General features: G+C 41.2%; 1 protein-coding gene across 1 annotated transcript in view; it reads right to left on the minus strand.

Annotated features, from left to right (window-relative positions):
* Positions 1 to 27,009, minus strand: part of NRP1 (neuropilin 1) — a 130,674-nt gene extending 103,665 nt beyond the window's left edge. The window contains 2 exon segments of the mRNA XM_078851847.1: positions 22,628 to 22,802; positions 26,174 to 27,009. Of these exon segments, the coding sequence (XP_078707973.1) occupies positions 22,628 to 22,802; positions 26,174 to 26,240 (242 nt within the window). The 5' untranslated portion in view covers positions 26,241 to 27,009.
* Between the last annotated feature and the right edge of the window lie 346 nt (positions 27,010 to 27,355).

Here is a 27,355-nt window from a genome sequence, read left to right on the forward strand (position 1 = left end):
TCAGCAATGTGCACATACATAACTCTAAGGACATGAGAAGTCCCATTTAATTAAATGGGACTTAAATTTCTGCTTGAGCACTTTGCTGAATCAGGACTTTATTCTCACCTATGCTTATTGAAACTAATGGGAGTTTGGTCTGAGTAAAGACTGAGGAGGACCTCAAGAATGTAAGTTGTGTTTTCTGAATTAGGCGGTCCATGCTATATGTCCCTCGGATTTTTCCCATTCTCTCTAACTTTCCATTCCCTGTCTTTTCATGGACTCTCATGTTCTCATGCCCTATTATTATCTGTTTTGCAAGAGAAGATGTCTGACTGTAAACTAATGCTTCACCACTGTGCAGCTCCTCTATGGAAGCCAGTCACTTTGAACTCTGTTCTGTGTCACTTCATGCAAAGAACAACCCCACCTTTTTGCTTGTCACATCAAGATCCAAAGCTGATTGCTGCCTCCTTTATCCTTGATATTCTGCCAGATTTACAAACATTTTGCAAAAAATCTCTGTTCAGCCATGTCGACATAGTCAGACCAAAAGTTGCGATATGTATTTCCACCCCGCTTGGCTCACCAGGGTGCCGAAGCAGATGTGCATGTGGGTGTGAAGGATGCTGGGCATTCATGCATAAGCACATAGTCCATGTACATTGACAAGAATCTGAGCACAGCGTGTCTGCTTGTGTGGTGGCTGTACCTACTGTTTGTGTTCTGGAGAATGACAACAAAAACACTAGCTGTTCTCTTACGATGCAGGTGTGGAAGGACTTCAGGATAGCCCTAAGATAGCAGCTATAGTAATGTTTAAATTGTTATTTATTAAAATTGGCTACTTGTATTTTAGTTGTTGCATATGATCAAAATGGGACAATTATCCCTATGAAGGGAAGAAAAAAGCAATTCTTCTCTTAAATACCTCCCAGGTGCTTTCTTTCCTTTATTAGATTAAATAAATGCCTACCTACTTCACAGAAACCTCTTAACAGTGAATTCCTAAGGTGGCATTGACATTTATCATGGATCAAGCATGCCAATATTGCCAGTATTACAGAAATAACTGGAAACAAACATAGATGTGCTCGTGAAATCATGGTGTTTTTTCCCCCAGTGAAATTTCCACTTCAGCTCCAAAGAAACATGAAATAATGTTACCGTCTGTAATGTTACCTTTATTATTCAGGCCAGATCTCCACTGCAGCTAGCACAGTGTTCCCATGCTGAAACAAAGCGTAGCTATTAGCAGTTACAAACATGGCTCAGTTATTAGCAATGGGATGTCTACATCCAGTTCATATCATCTGTGCCTCCTTTATTTATTTTGCAGAAACAATGCACATAAAATGTCTCTGCTGGACTCTGACATGGTGTTTACATAGGCAGATGTTTGTTGCAATCTAGGGACTGGGTGGAGAGGTGAAAGGAGGGTGCTGCTCAGCCATTGAAAGTTACTTTCATCTGTCTTTGACTTGTACATAACGGTTCCTATAACAAAGCCCCTTTGGAAAATGCAAGGAGAATGGGAAGAGAAGGGGGAAGGAAGGAGACAGCCACAAAAAGCAAAAATTGGAATGTGTTTTCTTATTGTAGTCATTTAAGGAGCTTTCTTGACAGATAATTCCTAATTATCTGTGAGACATGGGCATTATTTAGGAAGTAAATGTCTCATATTCCTCCCCCCCCCACTTATGCTTTAAAACTTTCTTGAGGGAGGTTGTAATGGTTTTGAAAACATACCACTGAAAACTACATAACCAACAGATAACAATGCCTATTAACGTCTGGAAAAAGTACTCCCTGTAGATATGCCACAACAACAAATTCACTTCGGTTCCGATGTGGAAGTTTCAAGAACATATGTGTCTATCTGTTCTGTTACTGATTCAATTCTCTGGTTACCAGCTGAGGATCCTTAGCCCAGAAACACAGGGTAGTGCATCACTAGAATCACTGACAAAACTAATGTTGTACAAAATCAGACTCCCCAGTATTGCTGTGCATAGTTATGACTGTATATCTTCGGAATTTTCCAAGAACTCACATTAAGAGAGGCTGCAGGGGGAAAATCTACAGCTGCCTGAGAAACAGGCAGAAGCCTAATTTTACAGAATTCTTCTCTGTACACTACTTAAGTAAAAACAACAGGCTGATTCATAGCTCCCAAATGATCCATGCAAGAAAAGTGATTCTTCCCTCTCCCCTAGTTAGACAATAATGGGAGTTTAGGATCCCACATCCTCAATGCTTTGCTGGAGGAACATGCTATAATCCACCCCAGCTCGCCCAGAGAAAACACACTAAAACTGTCATTGCAACAACTCATAAGGGTAAAGCTATTCGTCTGTATGTTTGCAGAATCAGGGCCTTAGTACAGAGCCCATTGTGCGCCCTTCCCCTAACCTGCTTCTCTGTGTCTCCATAAATTGAGAACTCCTTGGAGCAGAGACAATCCTCTTTGAGTGTTTGGAAAACACCTAACATAGTGGGCACCACTAGAAACAAAAATTAAATCAATAGTATTGCCATGTATTTTTAAATAGAAAAATGGAAGGAAACCAAGGTTGGTTTTTAACATAAAGCATGAGCTATGTAAATATTTTCATTTTTAAGACACAAGTGGAGCTGGTCGGGAACTGAAATTTCTGTTCTGTGGGAAAATCTGAAATTTCTTTAAAATTTTTGTTCCAAATCAGAATGAAAAGCAAAAGTTCAGAAATTTCCTGGTAAACAAAATCCCTCCCCCGCCCCCACACACAAAAAAATTGATTCAGGAGTACTGAAATATTTTGTTTTGATGGGTATTGAAAGATTTCATTTCAGTAGTGCCTTTGATCGTGTTGAAACATTTAATTTTGACAGTATCATTTCAATTAATTTAATTATGCCATTTATAGTGTATGAAAATGTTAAATATAATATTAAATGCTATATACAAGTATAATATAATATTAAAATTAATATTTTAATAAAATCAAAGTGATAGTTGAAACAAAAATGTCAACCTTTCCCCATCACAACTGACACAAAATGTTACAATTTCAACTAAACTGTTCCATGAAAAATTTTCCAACCAGCCCTATGAACAAGTAATATCACTAGGTTATGTTTTTCAGTACCAACACACACACATACACAAGAAAACATATGAACATATAAATGACAGCCTCACTCATGCCCCATCTGTACTCACTTGGAAAATTATTAATATTGTTCTAGCAAGAACTATTTTGGAGCATGGGTGTGTGTGTGTGTGTGTGTGTGTGTGTGTGTGTAACAGAAAGAGAGGGATTTCATTGGTAGAGAAGCATGTAGTTGAGGTTAAAATAATGACACTTCCATCATAATCCCATTTTCACATCTCAGAGGTTTCTGCAAATCTGTCCTTTGCTGGTGAAAATGTATACGCTTGGCCCCCAAACTCAATGATGAATTTTATAATTTTTTTTTAAATCTATTAATCCCTTTCTGAGTTGCAGAAAGGTAAAAATAATTCTTTTCCTCCTGTGAAAAAGATTCCTGCTGTGATGCTGACTTTTAAACAGAACTCTCTACTGTAATTAATGGGGAGATCTGTTTAACAATTGATGGCATGATGTGACCTTATGACTCTTTCTGTGTGGATTCAAAAATGGCTGAACTTGACAAATGGAAACTTTCAAAGTGGTTAGTCCTCACTGAGTATTAGCTTCCAGTCTTTTTTTTTTTTTTTTTTTGAGTTGGGGAGGTGGGATGAAAAAATAAATAAATAAAAATGGAAAAACACCGCAATTAATTGGTTTTTAAAGAATAACTTTGAGATTGCTTTAGCAATCATTATAAAATTTCCACTAAGTTTAGCGATATAGGGCCAGAACCTGTGCTGGTGAAAAGCAGCATAGCTCCAATGAAGGTAATAGAGATAAAGATCTAGAACCCAGTGTAAATATACACTATCAGTCAGTCATACTGGTTTTCACTGGTGTAATCTCATTGAATTCAATGGATCTGTGCCAGCACAATGTGGAGTGGAGAATATCAATGTTTGTTAGTAGCTGTGTGACGTTTATCTTTCTGTAATATTGAAAGGGGTAAAATTTACCCCAGTGGAAGGGATCTGCAGAAGTACCAGTGCTACACTTACACCTCTAGAGTAACTAAAATAGAAGGGGTGTTTGTTAGACCTTGAGGGAGTTTTCTACCCTGGGGTGAAGTTCACTCTAGCTGTGTAAGTTGTTGACTATGCAGTGGGGGAAGAACATACAGAAACAGTGAAATCAATCGATTAATGTTTTAATCTCTTTTATTATTCTCTTTTTTTCTCCCTACAAAACAGAAAAACGCATGCCTAATTCCTGTTCATTTCAATGGGAGCTGCATGGCTGTGACTGAGGTAAAAATTGGGTCCTAAAAGTGCAATGTGGGCAAATTAAGGCTTTGATGAGACTCCAGGGCTGCCAACTTTCAAGATTTTATCACGTGTCATGATATTTGGTGTTTTTCTTAAAGCACCAGCTGCTCGAATCATGTTATTACCTGAGAATCTTAGCTTTCAATTAAAACAAAGAGAGTTTCTAGCCCTCAAGGTTGCAGAGAAAAGCTTGAAAAAGTGAACCTTAAAGACTTCAGTACCAGAAGACAAATGAAAAGAACCCAATATTTCAAAAAGTCTCATTATTTCTACACCACTCATGACTTTTGAGGTCTGACTCATGATTTTCAAATGCTTGGCGCTGGCAATACTGAGTTACATTTCCAGAGTTTGGAGTATTTTACTTTAGATACAGTTTTTGTAACTGAGAGGAGGAGAGAATGTGAGCATCACAAAAGAGAGGGAGAGAGAGAGAGGCTGGAGTTCTGCTTTCTAAACAGAAAATTTATAAAAGTCTGCAATAAAGTTAGGTGCCTGAGTACAGGCTTATATAAAAAGGGTGGATTGTACAACACAATGCTTCATGTATGGCATTTTAGATTATTATTTATCAGTGTTTAAATAGTTGAAATAGTTGAAATAGATCTTATTGACTCGCTATACGCACTGTGCGTTTTAGAAAGAAAGTAACCATGTTACACCCAAACTAGAAATAGAAATAGAATAGAAATGGAAATACTGTGCAAGATACATCAGGAAAGTGTCCTTCATCATGGTACCATTTTGGAAATGGGCACCTAGAGAATGATGCACATGGGTGGCTCTAGGAATACCTATCTGAAAAGGAACCCTGGTGGTGCCGGTTGGCACTGCTGATCAGGCTGTAAAAAGTCCGTTTGGTGCGGAGCTGGCAGGCTCCCTCCCCGGTTCCCATGAAGTAGCCAGCATGTCCCTCCGGCTCCTAACCCTCCCCCCCTCCCCTGAGTGCTGGCTCTGAAGCTCCCATTGGCCGGAAACCATCCGTGGCCAATCAGAGCTGTGGGGGGAGCGCACAGAGTTGCCTGGCCATGCCTCCGCCTAGGGACATACCGGCTGCTTCCCGGAAGCCACCTCAGATCAGCACCACCTGGAGCCCGCACCCCTCACCCCCTCCCACACCACAACCCCCTGCCCCAGCCCTGAGCCCCCTCCCACACCCAAACTCCTTCCCAGAGCCCACACCCCCTCCTGCACTCCAAACCCTTTGACCCCAGCCCCCACCCCAGAGCCCGCACCCCCTCTCACATCCCAACCCACTGCCTCAGCCCGGAGCCCCCTTCCGCACCCTGAAGTCTTCATTTCTTGCCCCAGCTGGAGCCCTCACCCCCTCCCACATCCCAACCCCCTGAGGCAGCCCGGTGAAAATGAGTGATGGTGGGGAGAGCAAGCGACAGAGGAGGATGGATGGAGTGAGCAGGGGCAGGGCCGCAGAGAAGGGGCAGAGCAGGGGTGGGGGCCTTAGGGAAGGGGCAGGGCAGGAGTGTTCGGTTTTTTGTGATTAGAAAGTTGCCAACCTTGGGGGCTCACATTTTGTTCACTCGAGATGAAATCCTAGCCCCATTGAAGTAGTTTGGAGTTTTGCCACTGACTTCAGCGAGGCCCAGATTTCACCCTTGGTGGAAAGAACGGGCATGACCCTCCCAAAAGTAGGCATTGTGAGGACCAAAGTCCTAGTGTCTTATGCTCCCATCTAGAAACAGCTTTAAAAAAGTGAGTAAAGAGTGAACAATTTAAAGCTGCCCAAGATAGCTGTAAAGTGCTCCTTTCCCCCTCCACATATGAGAACACAGCCATTAGAGTTGCTGCTGTTAGGTTCACTACTCCTTGGGGGACATTCTGTGTAGGAGAGAATGGACTGGTTTCATGCTGACAATATGCACATATTTGAAATTGCTTGCATTTGGCGTTCAGTTTCGAGTTAGTGCTGCGTCTGTTATAGATTCTTTTCATCATGAGTGATATGTCTTTTGTGGATATGATTTCTGTTCTTTTCTGTTCTTTTAAAAAAAAACCCCAATATATTGGCACATGCATTTATACAGAATAGTAAATTGTTATCAACAAAACGTAATAGCTAGAAGATGAACAAGTACAACACGATGGCAAATAATTTTATTTATGATATTATATCCATCCAGTGCTCTCAAAGAGCTTTTCTAAGAGTGAATCCTCCCAACACTCTTGTAAGTCAGGGAAGTATTATTATCCGTGTGTAAACTGAGGCACAGATAGGTCAAGTGACTTGCCTAAGATTACACAATACATCAGTGGCAGTGCTGGGAACACAACAAGGATGTTCTGTCTCGCTGACCCAGAGTACTATTCGTCCCACTGTGAATTTCTAACTCACTATTAGAAATATGCAAATCAGTGTAGCTCCATTGACTTAAATGGAGTTATGCTTCATGAAATTCAATTAGATTTCTTTACACATATAAATCAAAATAAGCTGATCATATCTTCTGACTGGCCTTTGCTTCAAAATTCTCTGTAATGAGATGCAATACTTGATTTGCAATAGTTTTATACACTCATACTGTCAAGTTTTGAACTTTAGCCCTGTTACTGAAAGTGACAGAATACAAAAATAATCAATATTAGTATTAACAGATTTTTGATAATACAGTAAACTAATATGCTAATCAAAAGCCTTTGCTTATCACTGATGCTATGGTTGTGCTAAACTGAGGACATGTATACACATATGTAACCAGTTTAATTAAATTAATTTAGAAACTGTTATAGTTGAAGCAGTATGACCCCCTAGTGTAGGTTAAATGTGCTTATACAGGCATAGCTTATTCCTTATTTATAGAAAAAGAGTTATACTGGGATAAGGCACCTTTATACCAGTATTACTGCATCCATATTAGGGGTGGTATTCCTTTAATTATATTGGAATAAAAATCACACCCCCTAACTGAAATAGCTCAATCCGTTATAAGTTTTTTGTGGACCAGGCCTTAGAAGAGAAAAGACACAAAGCAACACGGAATCTATGAATACAGGTAGTAAAGATGAGAGTGATAAAAATATTATAGACACCATAGGTAGTCTGAGACTTGGAAAAATGATGCTAGAGCGGCAACTGGGTGGCTGTTCATCCATTGACAGGACATTCAAGTTTGGCCTACGGAAGAATTATTCACTTGGAAAAGGTTGGGGGAGGAGCACTGTTTTTATGGATGATGAAGCCCTTCATGGGAAGACTGAGAAGCAACTTGAGTACATAATAGATAAACTATCTAATCTCTTTAAGGATAATAAAAGACTTAAAAATAAAATGGGAGAGGTGTGCTAAAGAAGACATTGAATTGTTTGATGAGCATCATCCAGGGTAATGGTGGGGAATAAAACAATATAGAAACCATTAAGAGTAATGCACTTGTGTTATTTTATATGGCCTCAAGCAGGTTCAATTCCATTGAAATCAGTGGAGCTGCCTCTGCGTACATCAGGGGCTGAATGTGATCCGATAGCTGTTCAGTATACACACACACACTGACACACAAAAGAGAGAGAGAGAGAGAGATCTGCTCTTCTAAACACAATATAAAACTTCACTTCTGAAATGGAGTTTTAGAATATACATTGGGAAATTGAAATGTGCATCTATTATGGTTGGTTGCCAGTTGGAATAGAAGGAGAAGAGCCTAAATTTTGTTGTAAATGTATGTAAAGAAGTTTTGGATTAGAACCCAGATATGAATATACAAATAGATAAAATGTATAGAATTGTGACACAAAGTCCCAGGGGGTTGCGGGAATGTCAAAAAACACTCAGCAATCAGAACATATGCCTACGATGTTAATACATTTTATGTCTCTGTCTTCAAAACAGATTATGGAGATGGCTGTGAAATGGGGGAGAGAAAGACAGAGATTTTATTTAAAAACTACCTTTGCATATTTTCTGGGACTTAACTAAAGCTACTCAAATGGAGCGATTATCTAGCATTGCTTCTAGACAGTGTTTTCAGAATGAGGAATATAAGCCTCCCATTTTGCATCTTGCAAAGAGCAGTATTTACTATGGAAATAAGAAGCCTCAGCTTCTATGTGGTGATCAAGATAAAGCTTTTCTAAATTGCTGATTTGGTTCTCCAGTTATAGATGAGCATATCAAAGAATTGTCTGTAGAAGTTGATTGGCTCAATGACAGATTGGCAGAGGATTCCACATTGAGGTTAACCTTGACACTCCTCAGTGCATATGGCAATGTGCCTTAAAACCCATCCTGTAAAAGACTAAGATCCTTGAGAATAACTGATATGGTATTTATGGTGATTTATGAACTGCTGTGTCCAAAAGGATTAAACTTGAATTGTTGTCATGTAAGCACCTGAAAGTAATTTGTAGCATATTGTAAATTGTTCTGAAAGCAGCTGATTTCCATTGCTACAAATGATTATTATTGATTAATTTGTATAGTACCATACATTTATACTGTGCCTTAGAAACAGAAGACCTGCTAACTTTACTCATACAAGTAGTCCCACTGTTTTAATTGGTTTCATTGGGACTACTTACATGGACGCATAGACTTTAAGATAAGAAGGGACAATCATGATAATCTAGTCTGACCAGGCCCCCTCAGAGGTCCAGAGAGGTCTGCGCCACTTCCGGCTTTTGTGGCTCCTAGCCATAATAAAAATAAAAAATGACACATGAAAACAAAATAAGGCACCAAAAAAAGAGTGAGACATAAATTTGAATTTTTTTTATTTAACAAATGCTTTTCTAGCATTTTTCTGTGCAAATGCACAAATTATTGAGGAAAAATTGAGCTTTCGTGCAATGTCACAGTTGATATTAAGCATCGCAAGCCCATTCAAACGCTCTTGTCACATAGTTAAATGGTGATAGTTCTTTACCTGCTTCAACACGTTGAAGGTGTGTTCACCTGAAGCCACTGATGCAGGCAAACTGACAAAAATACTCAATGCAATTGTGATATTAGGAAACACCCCAGAGAGTCCAAGTTTGAGTATTTCTTGAAGAAATTCCTTTGGCTTGCAATCCAATTTAAAGTTCATGGAATATATTTGTTTGACGAAGATGACCTCGTCAAAGAGATCTTTTGAGATTTCTTTCTTGTATTGTTGCAGAAAGTACATCTTCATTACTCAGTGTGTTGAACTGCCAAAGAACCCTACAAATGAGTCTCAGTGACTCAAATTGATGTGTAGGACCAGATTGAATAGAGACAATGATTGACCCTATAATGCTGCTCAGCATCAGATTCAGTAAGTAAGTTGCAGTTGGTGGAGAACTCAGATGAAATGCCAATATTCTTTGCTACTAATTTGGACTCAGTCAGGATTGCATCCCATTGTTCATGAATCTGTTAAATGTCATTGATAAGACTTTCAATGTTATCCCTCTCAGCATGAAGTGTAGCATTGCATGCTTCAATTACCAGATTAGTTTGGTGGATCATTATAAGTAACTTCATCCACAAAGATGACATCAGAATGCATTCAAATTTGGACATGTGCTTCTGAATAGACTGAAGTTCCATTTGAGCCTGTGCAGTGAGATTGAGAGATTCAAGCTCATTTAAAGCCTTTCTCACTGAATTCAAATGCAGCGTAACTGGTAGAACACCAATCTGTACAGACCATCTAGTTTTGGACATCCCATGCAGTGAAACAGGAAGATATTGCTTCAGAATATCCCACCTTTGTGGACTGCTACCGAAGAGATTGTACATTTGCTAAACAGTTCCAAAATAATTGCCTCCTTGCATGATTCAGCACAGTCAACACCTACAAGGTTTAGTGTGTGGTTTCCACAGCTGAAGAAAATACAGCGTGAATTATGCTTAATCAGAATGGTTTGTACACTTTTGTACTTCCCAGCCATATTAGATCCATTGTCATAGGCTTGACGAATGCAGACTTGAAAATCTAACTTAAAACCTTCTAGAATTGCTAGTACTCAAGCAGCGATTTCTTTTCCAGTTTTTCTCATGAAGCTATCAAACAAAATAAACCTTTCCTCAATTAAAAATTTTGCACTGTCTACAATCTTAACATATCGAATAACTATACTCGTCTGTTCCTTGTGAGAACAATCTGGAGTGGCATCAACAATGGCTGAAAAATACGTGGCATTTTGAATCTCATCAAGAATTGTTGTTTGTATGAATGACCCACATAGCTCATTAAACTCATTTTGTATGCATGTGGAGCGATAACGGACTTGCATGCACTTTTGACTCTCTTGGGATTCTCGAATACGTTTAACATGCTCTGATAAAAGTGGGTCATATTTGCTGAGGAGCTCAATTATGCCTAGAAAGTTTTGATTTGCACGATCACCAATACATTGACTGGAACCAAAGAAAATCAATCCCCGTTCGGAAAGAAAAAGGATGACATTCAAGATGCGCTCAAGAAGTTTTTTCCTGTTATGAGTTTCTGTAGAGAGTTCAGTCAAGAGTAAATTCTCAACTGAACTTTCAGCTGATGTTGCCCTACTGGCTGATTTCCATGCAACATAGCTTTCTTTGTGTGACGTTGAACTCTCATGTGATGGTATTTGGTCTTTCAACTTCTTCCAACCTCTGTTGATGCTCCATCCTGATTGATCAGAACAAAGTGATGCATTTGACATGACAAAATCTGTATCAGTTAACAAAAAAATTATGTCTTTTAACAAATCACATCTCTTATTTGCTTAAATTTGCAGCTCTAAGCTGAGAGAGTGTATCACATTTTGGTCCGATAGGGATGCACATAAAAACAAGTTGCAAAACTTATCCAATGCCAAAAAATTAACAAGTGTCTAAAATTGAGGCCCCCTTTGAGCTTGAGGCCCAGGCCAAATGGCCCTCCTGGCCCATCCCCTCCCCCCACCCCCACCCCCCGATTGGCCCTGAGTCTGATCTCCTGCACTTGCAGGCCACAGAACCTCACCCACTGCTGAAATAGACCCCTAACCTCTGGCTGAGGTACTGAAGTCCTGAAATCATGGTTTAAAGACTTCCAAGTTACAGAGAATTCACCATTTACACTAGTTTAAACCTGCAAGTGACTCATGCCCCATGCTGCAGAGGAAGGTGAAAAATTTTCAGGGCCTCTGCCAGTCTGATCTGGGGACAAATTCCTTCCCAATCCCAAATATGGCAATTAGTTAGACCCTGAGCATGTGGGCAAGACCCACCAGGAAGATACATGGGAAAGAATTCTCTGTAGTAACTCAGAGCCCTCCACATCTAGTGTCCCATCTCCAGCCATTGGGAATTTCTTGCTACTGGCAGACGCTGGGCCACATGCCATCACAGGCAGTCCCATCATGCCATCCATCTTACATGGGTAAGATGAATAAATTTGACTCCCAAAAATAGTGCTTCCCAAAGTGTGACAGACTAGCCATGGAGATGTAGACAGACCTCTCAATTGTTCTCCGGAGTTTCAGCTTTCATTTAAAAATGGAGTAAATCTCTAGCTATGAAAATCTTCAAAATATGAAGCAAATGCAACTGATGCAGAATGTCTGCCTGAATTTGCAGATAGCCTGAACAAGAGTTTTGATGTGTCAGTTGCCCCATCATTTTTGTGGGTGCTAATTTTAAATGTCAACATTTTAAACTGTTTCACAACTCATTAGACCATGTAAGAAAGGAGACCCAAGCATTTTCCAAAATATGTGTGGGGGATGGGGAAAAAGGAGGAGAGGGGAAGAAACTGAAGTACTAGTCAGGAACAGAAAATCTATAAATTAAGATGTGTAGCCCTTTAACAGCAGACAGTGGGATGTGGGTGATTAGTTTTACTTTCCTGAAGGGGGGCTGAGCTTTCAAAAGTTTGGGAAACACTAAACTTGAGTCTCCCACTTACAAGTATATTGACATGAATAAAAATAAATTATTCTGTTGACTGTCCTCTTAATTTTAACGGAAAACCCTTCTAAATCTTCATTTTTGTATTGTTATGCCAAGATCTGCTTTTTAATATGCAAATCTACTCTAAAACAGTTTCTTTCTATTTAAATGAATTGTTATGCACGATATCACACAATACATGATATCATCTTTGTAAGTTGGGTTTTTTATTCTCATATTTTGGGACCTATTACAGAGAAGCAAATTACCTGTGCTCCTCAAAAGTTGCCAAACTTTCAAATCTCATTCAGGAAGGTCATAAAAATTCTGTATGGAACTAACCAGGTGCTTGTCTCCCATAGTACAAGAAGGAAATATGTCACCCTGCTTGAAAAATTATTTGGTTACTTAAGATAAAGAAATAATCATTATACCAAACTGTGTGGTTTTGTGATGGAGAACTGTGGGTCAGCAAGAAGAGAGCCAAGGTCAACAAAAGGAAAGTTTAAAGTGAACTCAGACCTAATTTCAGCAGTCAGTGGTAGAGGGAGGCCAGAAGAACAAAGTCTCTTCTATGGTCAGCTTGAAAACACTTTATAAGATTCTGAATGAAAACAACTCACTTGTTTTGAGCTAGTTCTACAGAATATTAATTTTTATTTTTCAAAAGAGCACAAGGGAGGTTTGTGTGTATGCTTTACGAGCATATCTGTAGCTGACAAAGTTACCTTCTTTGACATCATGCCATTGGATCCTGACCAAAATACTATGTCCAAGTCAACTAACAGGAAAATAGTAGGGATAAGCCTTTTTCTTTCTTTCTTCTGCCAAACCACTGCCTCTTGCAATCAGGACTGATTACAAACACCCAATTAAGAAGCATTTGGAACATGATCTGAACACTAATCCTGTCTCTTGTTTTCTTTATACCTAATTATCAGCCTTAAGATGGGTATTAGAGCTTTAATTAGTAGACTTACTTTTGGAACGCCTGCAAAAGCTAACATATCTATATTATATACATATATGTACCTATGTATACACACACACGTATGTGCAATTATATAAATATATATGTCCATAAAATATATATGTATGTGTACATAATCTGTCTATATATGCGTGCGTGTAGACGTATCCTCTGCTCACAGACAGAGAAATAATTTGATTCTTTGGGAACACTACAAAAGAAACATAATTGAATTTGGTTTTACATAAACCATATAAAGGCCTATATATTGTAATTATCAAAAGTTATGATCAAATGTTGTAGCTTGCAACAAGTTATAATTAAGCAAAGTAATTTCCATTAACACATAGGGTTTTGTTTTAATTAAATCACCATTGAGGCGGCAGAGGAGAAGTCAAATTAAAGAATGCAGACAACTTCATATGACTGTCTCTAATACAATGTGTTTCAGTTTATAAAAGACCCTGACTCTGTGCTCTGTCTTTTTGTAACTGACCTTGACATCACTGAGGGCTATGCACATATAAAGGCCAGAGGATCAGGCCCTAAGGATTCCATGTTATGCCCTTCTAACAATGTTATGGGTTGAAAGGTATCTGGTTATAGCACTTCAACATACAATTTTCCCCACAGTTCACTTAATTATATACAATACATTAATATTAATATCTACCTATATCAATATTATTATTGTATGTAATGCACTAGCACGTAGTGACCCCAATCAAGGTTTGAAGCCCCATTATGCTGGCAATGTACATACCTTGAGTGAAAAGATGGGCTCTGCTCCAAAGAAATGACAATTAATAATAAATGAAAGGAGGATTATTTGTCAAGCTAGGGTCCACTAGTGAAGTGACACACAACCAATATTTTGTCATGATTTCACTAATACTTTTGAAAAAGCTCAAAACCAAACAACAATACTCTGCAGAAGAAACACTTCAATAGTCTGACAATAGAGACTATTCACAGCAGTTTAGATGAGCAACAATAAAGCCTGGCTATTACATCAAATAATCAGGAACACAATATAATTTCCAACTTCTTTCAATTTTGATTTAGTCTCCGAAGCCCACTAAAATTACCCTGAACTATCTTTAGAAACTTGCGTATGGTACTTGGCTGCAAGTACAAGCTGAGTCTATAAAACAAGAGCACATACTTTTATATAGTTCTTATGATCCAGAGTGCATAATGAAATAAAAAAATATTACTTAGGAATAAAAGGTCCAGTCCTTAGTTGTGTCCAGGATCCATTGCAAAGATGACATTTGGGCTTCCCTGATCCTGGAGCAAGCTGGGGGCTTGTGACACAGTTTAGAACAGCTTGAGGGGTGCTGTAAGCCAGTGATTCTCAAACTCATTTGATCACACCCCATTTCTTTGTGTCTGTAGTAGTTTACATCCCCCCCTCCTGCCACACAAGTACATATACCAATAAAAAAAATCAACATGCAACTCCCACTAAATATTAAAAACAGAAAGGCATTGATTCGAACAGAGCCATTTAAGTATATAGCACAGGGTGGGCAAACTATGGCCTGGGGGCCAGATCCGGCCTGCCAACCATTTTAATCTGGCCCTTGAGCTCCCGCTGGGGAGCGGGGTCTGGGGCTTGCCTCGCTCCGGCACTCGGTGCTCCAGCCGGGGAACAGGGTTGGGGACTGCTCCATGCAGCTCCCGGAAGTAGCGACATGGCCCCGCTCCAGCTCCTACCCATAGGGGTAGCCAGGGGGCTCCACACTGCACACTGCCCCCTCCCCAAGTGCCGCTCCCGCAGCTCCCATTGGCTGGGAATTGTGGCCAATGGGAGCAGCAGGGGCGGTGCTTGGGGAGGGGGCAGCATGCAGAGCGGAGCCCCCTGGCTGCCTCTATGGGTAGGAGCTGGAGTGGGGCCATGCTGCTGCTTCCGGAAGCCACTTGAGGTGAGCGCTGCCCAGAGCCTGCATCCCTGAGCCTCTCCCCAGGCCCCAACCCCCTGCCCCAACCCTGATCCCCCTCCTGCCATCCGAACCCCTCAATCCCAGCCCTGCAGCATCCTCCTGTACCTCAAACCCCTCATCCTCAGCCCTACCCCAGAGCCCACACACCCCAACCCTCTGCCCCAGCCCTGATCCCCCTCCCACCCTCCAAACCCCTTGGTCCCCACCCGGAGCACCCTCCTACACCCCAAACTCCTCATTCCCAGCCCCACCCCAAAGCCTGCACCCCCAACTGGAGCCCTCACACACACCCCCACACCTGCCCCAGCCCAGAGCTCCCTCCCGCACCTTGAACTCCTCATTTCTGGCCCCACCTCAGAGCCCACACCCCCACCCAGAGCCCTCACCCCCTCCCACACCCAACCCCAATTTTGTGAGCATTCATGGCCCGCCACACAATTTCTATTCCCATATGTGGCCCTTGGGCCAAAAAGTTTGCCCACCCCGAAATAGTGTGTAGCTTTCCGGCCATCCAGCTCAGAAGGCAGCACTGCCACCAGCAGGAGCGCAGAAGTAAGGGTGGCAATACCATGCCATGCCACGCTGCCTTGGTGGTGGTGCTGCCTTCAAAGTTGGGTGCCTGGCCAGCAGCCGCCGCTCTCCACTGTGCCTTCTCATGCCCCCTGAATGCATTCCATGTCCCCACTAGTGGCGTGCCCCCCAGTTTGAGAACCTCCGCTCTTAGCTCAAAGCCAAGCTAGCATTGGCCACCAGAGGGCCATCCTCTCTCTAGTTATTGCTAGAATGCAGCAGTACTTCCTTCAGGACTGCCCACAGCGTACCCTGGACACTGTCTGTCTGGAAGGGGCTTCGGGACTGACCCCAGAAAGCTAAGTGCAGTATGTCTGATAGTATTCTGATAAAATAATTGGCAATGAAACAGTTAACGACACATTTTATTTACGTAATTTTAAATAGTTGGCAGGGTTCTCTAAGCCTGCAGGCAGTAGCGTAGCTGGGGGGGGGGGAGGAATGGGGCAGTGGCCGGTCCCCCATGAGCACAAGTGGCACCTTCTTCAATTTTTGGGGCCTTTTTAATTTTTACTCACCCGGCAGCGCTCTGGGTCTTTGGTGGCGGGTCAGGCGGCGCTTCGGGTCTTCAGCAGCACTTCGACGTCGGGTCCTTCACTTGCTTCGGTCTTGGGCGGCATTTCAGTGGTGGAGGGAGGGGAGTCCTTCAGTGCCGCTGAAGACTGGAGTAAGTGAAGGACCCGATGCCAAAGTGCCGCTGAAGACCCGGAGCGCCGCAGGGTGAGTACAAGCAGGTGGTGCCTTTTTTATCTCTGCTCCTCCTGTTTTCTCCACGTGGCTATGCCACTGCCTGCAGGTGGGTACTTTTTGGTTAGTCTAAATAAAAATAAATAAATAGATACATACGTAAATATGGACATTATTTAAGTTTCATTGTTAGGCTTCAGTGTTAATACCCACTGAAATGATTGGGGATAGTTTGCACTTGCTTAGAGCCTGCATTTTGCTCCCACTGAAATCATTAGTAAAGCATTATTGTAAATGAGAGCAGAAGAAGGCTCTTAAAACTATTGTTCCCACCTTTCTATCTGCAGGCTCAGTGACTGTCTACTATAGGATTTTCAGCTGTGTCAGAAAGTGATCAGATATGACTCCTCCATCCCCACTATCAACCAGTGCTGAGTTTGATTGTTCCTTTGCGTGTCCTTCTAGTCAACCCACCATTTGCTACAAGAAGTTTCATTCACTTGACCCTGTCTACCTCAGCAAGACAGCCAAGCTCAAAACCAGTTAAAAGAGGGTGTGAGGAACCTTGTTTGATACCCATTGTCAAACATGACTGAAATATCTAATATAGACACCACTTATAGATCAACTACACAAGATACATGTTCCATCATTCTTCACAACCATAGAGAACTATGACTTCATTCTGCTCCTATAGAAATCAAAGGCAAAACTCCCATTGACGTTGATGAGTGCAGGATCAGGCCCCACATACCCAGGCCCAGATCTTATGCTGCACCTGAAGAGGGCATTATACAGCCCTGGGGCTAGGGAGCACTGGGCCAGTTCCTCGTCACAACTTTGAGCAACCTGAAGGCTGCTGTACTTTGCATCACTGCCAATGGATCCAGGAACCTTTCTCATAGTCAGACAATGATGGGATATTCTGGCAGTGTCCTCTTTCCCCAGCCTCCCTAACTGCACTGGCAGCTGTTGCGTGAGTGTGTGATGCTGGAGTCACTACAGCAGCTCTATGCCACCCAAGGTTCCCCTTACACAAGGATAATCCTCAAGTGGCTGGATCCACTAGGTTTAAGGCAACTGTGCACTAGCTGGAATGATACAAAGCAGGCAACGCACTGGGGAATAAGAGTCTGAGTTTAGACAAATGTGAATGAAAACTTAAATTCTATAGAATGATAGTGTCACTAAAGCAGTGCCAACATAGTGCCATACACTGAGTATCGTCTTATTTTATGAACTGTGGGTTATTATACCTGCAGGTTCACAACCAAATTACATCGACATTATTTAGAAATGGAAAGGATGGATGGAATCCTATTTCTTCTCCAGCTCAAGGACTTTGAGGGGCTGCATCGATCTAGACAAACAAACATATTTTTGCTATCTATCCTTGATTGCAATTTCTATATAATTTCTAATCTCAGCAGTGTAACTAATCCCTTATAAACCCAAATTTAAAGAACAATTAACTATCAAATCTTTCCTTCTGCAATTTGAATGTTTCTAAAATGAACAAATTTTCCATTTGAACTGAGCTGGCAACAGTACACACAGGCTCAGTAATTGTCAAACAAGGATGATAGTACTCTCTGCATAGCTAAATTATGCCAATAAAACAACTGTACTGCAGTAGTGTATCTATGTAAGTCTTGTAAAACCATACAGTTAAGTCTGACAACAAAGTTAATAATTTGTCAGTAAGGAAACCACTACTGGGCTTTTTCTATCCAGCCCTCCACCTTCCTCAAGCCCTTGTCTCCTGAAGCTTCATATTCATTTTCTTAATGTTTTTAACCTAGTGTCTGTGAAATTTTTATTGCTCCCTAGATGATGATATCTGATCTGAATGTAACCACACACCTCTTTGCTCAGCAGCATTTGTCACAAACCATTATAAATTATCATGCTGATAGTTTGCATTGCTGGGAAACCGGAAAAGTTCTATAAATTCAAAGTACTGTATCAGTGACATCCTTGTTTATTTCCAGATATAAAGTTTTACAAGATTCAAGATGGCTACACTTACACAGTAGGATACTTTAAGCAACACAAGACTAGTACATCCTAGCTAAGTGCTGAAAAGCATTTAAAACATGCAACAAATATTCGAGCATTTTAGGTAATATTCAATCATATGTTTTGTCCCCTCCTTTTACTTCTAACTGTGTTCCTGTCTTCACAAACTACAGCTATTTTCATTGCCTGTTTGTGAGAGGACAAAATATTCAATAAGCCCAAACTTGTATTCTTTTGAAACCACCACCAGAATTTGGATTTCATTCTTTCCTGAAGCAGGCATGTAGCTCCCATTAATGTTAAAAGGTATCACTATGTACATTTGTGAGGAGAATATACCCTTATACTGTTATGAATGTACAGTTTGTTTTTAGGCTGCAAGACATGATTTTACACATCCTGTTGAGACAGTGTATTTCCAGAGCGCTTGTTTGGTAATTCTGTCCTTAGGATATTTTTCATTAGAGCTGCCTAAATTGTGTGAAAGTACATTTACTTAATTACTATTGTATCTTTATTCCCCAATATGATGAAAGCTGAGCTCTTTGGGATTTCTCTGAAGAAACTTGAATTTTAGTTCTGCTTACTTGAAATTTAAAATAATACAACTTCCTCAAATAAAGTATATTCACTATGATTATATAAATATCACATGACATACCATATGATCATTAGAAAACATTTGGGAAATATTCTTCAATTAGAGCAAAACATAATTGCTAGTTATACTTATACCAGGCCTGTAATGTGGAACTTCCAAAATCTTAAGACACAAAGATGCTCACTAAGAGTGCCACCAGTATAGCTAATATTTACAATTCTTGAGCCTATTTCTCCTTTCACTGACACTAGTTTTACATAGAAAGAAAAGGAGTACTTGTGGCACCTTAGAGACTAACCAATTTATTTGAGCATGAGCTTTCGTAGCTCACGAAAGCTCATGCTCAAATAAATTGGTTAGTCTCTAAGGTGCCACAAGTACTCCTTTTCTTTTTGCGAATACAGACTAACACGGCTGTTACTCTGAAACTAGTTTTACATAGGTGTAAGTTCACTGGCTTCAATGGATTTAATCTTGATTAACACCAATGTACATGAAAGATAGATGAGACGCCTTGGCTTTCTTGTTGCAAATAAAGAATAACTTGACATACATCTGAAGGTCTTATTGCTTTTCTCCATGGGCTCAGTGAGATTTCCAGGTCCTCATCATTATTCTTTAGGGACCAAACTCTAGAAGTTCTTACTCAGTCCTCACTCAGAGAGAAACAAACAAACTAAACCTCTATTGACATAAGGAGTTCAGGATTTAGTCCAAGACACCATCTGCTCTTCTAGTCCAGTATAATTGTATCTAGGGCACAGAGTTTTTCAACAGTGCCCCTTTTTTCCTTCCCAGAAATTTTATTCCCCAACCTCTGATTTTCTGTCTGCACATCATATTAGCTGTTTATTAATTTCCATGGTTGCAACTTTAAGTAAACTAGAGGCTAGCTTGAAATGTCACATTTCTATAGTACACACACAGCTGGCAAATAAATTGAAGATTATATTAGGAAATCAAAATTTACTTAATTGCAAATAACCGTGTCATATGTTTTATTATGTTTGTTTATTGCTTTAACAAAGATCTGGTAACAGGAATATGAATTTCTTCAGCAGTGAAATTTCAAACCAGACTGTTTCTTGATAACTTCCTGTTGCTGAAATCATTTTTACATTAGTCAGCTAACGTACAAACCTACTTACTCTCAAGTTAAATGGGACAGCCTTAAGCATAAGCAAAATTGTAGCTAGATAGTAAATAGTAGGTATCATAAGGTTCTGCATTTAAGAGGTCACCAAGTAACACTTGAACCATCATGGTCACTCCCCAAGAGTCCAATTCAAACCACTCTGCCTGCAGAGTTTCTGACCACCTGGGAAAGAACTTGCTACAGACAACTGTCAATAATAGGGAGGTCCTTTGGGAGGAAGAAGGTGAGTTCCTAAGAGGGGAGAAGAAGGGAGCAGGGAGTGATGGAATTGGGGAGCTCAGTTCCTTCATTGTCTAAGGCCCCAATGCACCAAAGACCAGCTTGCATATTTAGTGCATCTCTACATAACAATGGCTATTTCTTATCTAAATAGTTATATACTGTACATCATTTACTGTTCTGTTAGACTGAGACCGTTTTAGAACCTTGGAATACCTGTAATCTGCCAAGGAACACAAAAGGTTTTACCCTACAATATGTTTTATTTCCTTTCTGATATCTACCTAAACTGCAGAAAAAATTGATATCCAGATTCAAACACCTCTAAAGATTAGCAACAAGCCTGTATACGGAAGGGAAATGGAACATAATGACATTTATAAAATATAGGCAAGTGGACCACTGCACACGCATAACTGATTAAAGAGTCCTGAAGTATGTTGCCTGCAGTAATAACCATATTCAGAAGCATAATCTTAACCAGAAACTAGAATTGGTTCTATCAACATCCATGGAACCTGGAGGGAGGTGCACAGGTTGTTGGAGGGAAGAGTCCGGAGAAGGCACTAGGCAGTCAGTCCATGTACACATAGCTTGAATGCTAGCTGCAGTTGCAGCACCTTTGTAAATAGGTGCTTTAATAAACAGCCAGTTTCGTTTTACAAACATGGAGCCTTCTTTTGTTATTACCCACACATGGTACATGAAACGTTGGCCAAAGCTGGATTATGCAAAACACTGAAAATCGACTAAATGTAAACCAAACTACTACACTTGGTCACTAAACAAGTTAATTCTAAGTGAAATTAATATTCATGAAGTAACTAACTCAATTTTTATTACAAAAATTGGAACCAAGAAGATGTGTACGATAAAAGTTAAGCACTTCAGTCTAAGCACTGTCTTTCAGTAATCATAACCTTTTCCTTCCCATTGCATGTCACCATCTCTCCTCAGATAATGCTACCGTTAGGACCTGATCCTGTGAGATGCTGAAAAGTCCTGTGTGGTGCTGAGCACCTTCAAATCTCATTGTTTTCAAATTTATTTTCTTAGCTGAGGGCACTCAATAACTTGCAGGATCAGCGTCTGTGAGCAAGAACTGTGTCTTTTTTTTATCTGCAAAAGACCATGCACATTTCTGGAGCTGTATAAATAACGAATAATGAATGTGTTCTTGATGAAAGAAGTAGCCCGAATTTATGGACTGACTGTAATGAAATGGGGCACAATCAGACCATGGGTCACCATGTGCAAACTACCTGCTTTTCGGTCACGGAGATGGGGGTGGAGAGTACCTTCTGTTGGGCGGCTTTCATGACTGCAGAGTGAGTAGTGGGTGAGCAAGGGGGAAGAATGGGTGTAGCCTTGACTCTGCCCTACCTCCTCTCAGCCTACTGTACTGATTAAGTAGGGGAAGCAACCTGATAGAGAACAGTAGGAGAAAACCAGAGAGAGGAATTGTGACTATCAGACTGCTATGCACTGCCCCTTTCCAATAGGTCAGGGTAGACTCTCAGTCTAGACTATACCGTTAAGAGAAGTCAGTGCTTTGAGAAAGTGTACACCTGTGACCAGATTGTTTGGAGCAGTTAACTAACATGAAGGAGAGAACTATTTTATGGTACTTATTTTTTAAATAAAAACATGGAACTAACGTGTTTCATGTTGTGGTAAAAATCCCTGATCCTGGTCACATTCCCATAAAATGTATTATAAAGCTACACTAAGTTATGGCTTCTCTCATCACATATAAGTAATTCAAATGTAATTTTTAAATAGTAGAAAATTACAACATTTCCCCCCTAAAAATGCTCCTACTAATCCACTTTTACTGTGTATGGTTCTCGAAGAACTTTAGTAGCTGACTATTTCAGAAAAGTACAAACCAAAGCTCCATCCACTGGCTAACATACACACCACCACCACTAAATGACTGCAAATACTGAGGAAAGAGTTTCAACAGGAAAAACAATTATTGGGCCTCTGTATCCAGGAAAAGCAGACAGAAAGATTACAAGATTAAATCAAAGATAATCTTGCTGGTTTTTGAGGTTCAGGAAGCACAAAACCTAACTTTAGCAACTTTGGCACTAACATACTATCTGGTGCGGATTCAAATCCCTGATGGATTCATTTTACACACTACCTTGGACACAGCTGTTATTTCCCATGTAGACATCAAGACAATATGAACATTTCTATCCACTAGATGGTGCTCTGGCGCCCTTTACTGAGGGTCTCACTTACTTGCAGTCTCTGTCCTCCAAATCAAAGTGAGGGTTGAAGTTGATCATAATTCTCTGGTATGGTTCAGGAGCCTGAATCAGCCATTCACATTTTTGGCTTGGATGATAGGAATTAGGATAGCCAGGAGAAGTAAGGTACCCAGGGTTTACAATTTTTATATTATCACCGCATTTGTCTGCAATGAAAACAAAAATTTCCTGTTTAGTTTATCGTCTCCAATCAATCACAAATCTTTGAGTACAGCTGCATGAGTCAAGTGTGGTTAAAATGTTGTGTTTCCTACATTTTTCTTTAGCAACCTTTTATTGAGTTATACGCGTTTAAAGTAATCTCTTACAGATCACATTTTCTGTAGGAAAGAATATAATGCAAAATTCGGATGTACACCAGTTGTTGCTTCCAGGGCTAATCTGTGCAAATGGTGGCTCTAATTTTGAGAGGCCAAGTTTCAAAACTGTTTCTCCGCAAAGGTTCCCTTCACAAATAAAACCCTCACTTCATTAAAACACTGCATCCTCACAATTTATGTTAACACTGGCTCCAAGGGGTTTCATTTAGATTTATCTCAGAGACGTGTAATCTTATTAAGGAACAAGGTTTAAGTGGAGAGTGACTAAAAAGATGCTGTCTGACCCCCTGCACAGCTATTCTGATGATAAGCCTGGTCTGTGTCATTGGCCATCGGGGAGTTGTCTTCATAGACCCCTGCTCTCTTACAGCAAAGCCTTCTTTTGTTTTATCAGTCCATAAATCTAAGCAATTTGAAGTTATCTGTGCTCCTTAGATGCAGACTAACAGAGAACAAAGTGCATTTAGTGAAGCAGAAATGATTCAGTATTACTCCTTTAAGGAAGTTTGTTCATGCTTGGAGACCAGATCAAAGAAATGGAACAGAAACAACCCTCCTTTCCCCCTCCCCCTAAAAAACAACAACACCCAGGTTTATTTCTAATTGCAAAACAGTTGGAAAAGTTACTACAGTCACCAAGTGCAAGTATGAAATATAGTGGCTGCATCTTGCTCCTTTGGCAAATAATGTTAAAGTTACACATTTTAAGGTGTATTGGAAGAACAGAGAGAGCTAAGTAATCCAATCTGTAAGGTCATTTGTTTCATTATTCAGTGTAGGTTGGCACTGTGGCTTTTTATTATTATGGATTTCTTACCATAGATCTTCAGCTAAAGAAACTTTCCCTCACATACTGACATGCAATTTTCAGCAATAAAGTACGAGAATAAACTACAGAAGGAAAGCATATATGCACTAATAAATATAAATCTATATATCACTATTTCTCAATAATGGTATATACAGCTTGTAATACTGTATCTCATAGATTCCCTGTGGAAGGAAAATGGCATTCTTTGCTCTCAGCATGAATTTATAAATGTACAGAATTTTATTACAGGAAAACCAGGTCAAATGGAAATGAAAGATGAAGTGCATATAAAAAATGAATAAAGCTACAAGCATTATAGAAATAATTTTGCCATAAATTAGAAAGGAAGGAGACGACATATATGCTATTGTTTGTTCAAAGGCAAGATATTTCTAACCATATTGCTTGGGTTGGCCGGAGCCTATTTGTTTCTGTTTTCGCTTTCCAAAACAAATTGTTTATCTTTGCCAGGAACAAAAAGGTGTTGCAACCAAGAGCTCAAAAAAGAGCTAGTGATCTGTGTGATTCGCCTGTCTGTGGGTCCAAAGGAACCTAACATTATTTCCACTGTGTAGCAGACTTGGGAAGTGACCCTGACTTAGTGAGTCCACTACGGCTCTGTGCAAACAACATGGCAGAATCTGGCATCTGTTCAGTGAGTGAAATAAAACAGTGCTGTTTCTAGTCACTTGACAGAGTCACTTCAGAAGAGGTTGAGGCGGGCTCACTACCACCAGTGCTGTTTAATCTGCGACTTCTGGGAAAGTGACAGTATAATAAGATAATGCGGACTGCTAGACTCCCTGGCTCTGTGAAATCTCTCCCAACACTTAATTAAGAAGGGCAGTTTCTGATGACTTCGGACCATTAGTTCTAAATAAGGTTAATGAATTAATTTAGCAGACACTAGTATTGGACGGAGGTGGACATTGGCATTAGTAGGTCTGGTAAGTTACGGAAGAGGTTAATGGCCTTGGTGACTCCAGTAGGCTATTATGTCTGTACCTACGCAGACAGCCTGCTTCTCAGGCAGTTTCTTCATCAACAGCCCTCCCTATTTCTGCTCTGTATTTAAAGGAAGAATATTATCAGAAATATTGCAGTATCACCCCTACCCACCTCATTTCATTTAGTCCTATACGCGTTGGTTCAGCCCCCATTATCTTACCACTTCTGCTGCTGCTCCAAAGTGATGCAGAAATATGGAGCAGTCATTTTACATTTACAAATAATGGCTTCAGACAGAAGGAGGAGGTTATTGTCACCCCTCACCCTCCTTACCTACAGCTCACAAGGGCTAGACCAGGCTGGATCTCACTAAAGATTCACAGCCTAAGACTGGCACACGCTTTCTATCTTAATGTGTTTGCTTCTGTGTCAGATCACTGGAGGAGGAATCTCTTGCTTATTAAATTAGGCAGCCTCCTCAAAATTTATTGCAAAGAGATTAACTTTCATCACAAAAATGTGATTTACATTCCTCTCCGTGCAGGACACTCCACTTGTGATCTCTTATTAAAACAATATACCACTGCAAGTGGAAGATGCTCTTTTCTTTTAATTACTTTGATTGAAAGCCTAGTCAGGCAAAAGTAAATATTTGATAATTAGTTAATAATAATTGCTCAGGATTTGCTGGGAAAGGAAAATTCACAGGAGTTCTTTCATGTGTGCTAGTTAAATGTCAAACAATCCTACAATTAGACCATCCTTAAAAGTGTATAATTCAGGGAAATATTCAGTGTGCGGAGGCATTGTTCAAAGAACGAAGAGCTGGTTGTTTTTAATTAGCTATGTTTTCAAGTGTTGCCTGAAAGTAAATTAGATATAGAAGTCATTGTTATGGGATTTCTCTATTAGAATTGAGTCCCAAGCCCTTGCAAGCCTATAGATTCCTCTACAGACACTATTCAAGTTCCACGGGAACTCCAGACTTGCCACAAATAGGTTATGTCTTACTTGACCATGCTACCTGCCAGGTAGCTACAACTATAAAAGATGATATTCTGAATATCTAACCCCAGAAAAGCCTCCCCTTTAAGGCGCTCTTATCTTGCAGATTTTAAGAGTCTTATTTAATTGCCCATGTGAGGAAACATTATTACGATAATTGGCTGCCCTAATCTTGTGAAAGCGAGCAGCCCTCGTTTATATAACAACGGAAAGGGGCTGAAAATAAAGTTAAAAGGCGGTGTGATGATTCTGTGACACTGTAGTGCAGATCACGGATTTTTACTGAAAAGTTCCCCTCATCCTAATAATCAGGTTGGTCTTCCTTCCACTGCAAAACATTTCTCACTGATTGTTATTAGAACTCAGGAATGGGCCCTACATCTGAAAATATTATCTGAATAACTTGAAATCAGTTGTCTTCTCTGTCACTTACCGCTCCTTAAAGCCCTGGCTAGGGTGAAGGTGAGGGCTGCCCAGTGCAGGAGAAGTCCCCAATCCATCTTCCTTTCTGATTGTAGAAGGAGAGAGAGAGAAAAAAACCACCCCTCACAGCACACAACTCCTCTTAGCTCTTAAATCCTGCGGCTGGAGTTAGGGGCAGAACGCTAGGTCCGCAGCCGCAGCTGGATCCCGGTGGCAGAGACGCTTCTTTTTGTGTGTGTCTCAAGTCGCCTGCATCCCGTCAGTTAGCTCCGGTTTCCTCTCCCTTTTCCCACACTCGCTCCTTTTCCAGGCGTCGCGGCCGCTGCCATTTCCAAAGAGGCTAGAAAGCCAACTGACAGCAAAAAAAAAAAACCAAAAGCAAAACAAAACAAAACAAAACAAAATCCTGGCGGCTTCTGGAACCCCCGGAAGATGTCTCCAAGCCAGGGGTCCGGCCCGGGAGGGAGGGGGTCTGCGGAGAGGAGAGAGAAATGATGAGCAGAGAGAGACAGGACTTTTGCAAACTGCGTCCCTCCCTTCCCCAGACCAGCTCGCCTGTAACTCAGCCACACACACAAGTTTCCCCCAGCGCTGTCCCCTTTGTATGTGCGCTCCAGCAGCCCCGATGGCCAGTGCCTAAGACTAACCGGGCTCTGTTGGGGGAGAGTGCGGGGCACCACGCCTGGCTACCGCCGGGCACCTGCAAGTGGGACACTGCTGCTGCCTGGCGGCTTAGAGGCTCCGACGGGCATCCAGGCGGAGGGTGGGGGCCGTGGGGAAGTGCGAAGCGCCGGGCGGCTCCTTCCTGCAGCCTGAGGAGGAGAAGCGCAACTCAGTGGCAATAAGAGAGGCAGAGGAGCCGCCGTCTCCACAGCCCCAGTCCCCTCCCCCTCCCCGCCCTCCTCCTCCTCCTCAGCCCCCCAAGACATCGGCAGAAAGGACGGAACAGCACGCAAACAAAACAGGCTGGGGCCCTGAACTTCAGCGGGGGGCTGGGAGCCGCTGCCAGAGGCGGCTGGGAGGAGAGGGGCCGCCCCTTTCCCGCTGGGGCAGCCAGGTAAAGCCAAGTGAAACGGACGAGGCGTGCGGGGCCCATGTGCAGCGGGACAGAGCCGGCAGCAACGGCGCGGTCATTAGGCAGCGGGCTCCAGCGCAGCCCCCCCGGCCAGCAGCCACTGCCGGCTGCCCACCG

The sequence above is a fragment of the Lepidochelys kempii genome, chromosome 2, assembly GCF_965140285.1.
Source record: "Lepidochelys kempii isolate rLepKem1 chromosome 2, rLepKem1.hap1, whole genome shotgun sequence".
NCBI classification, from domain to species: Eukaryota; Metazoa; Chordata; order Testudines; family Cheloniidae; genus Lepidochelys; species Lepidochelys kempii.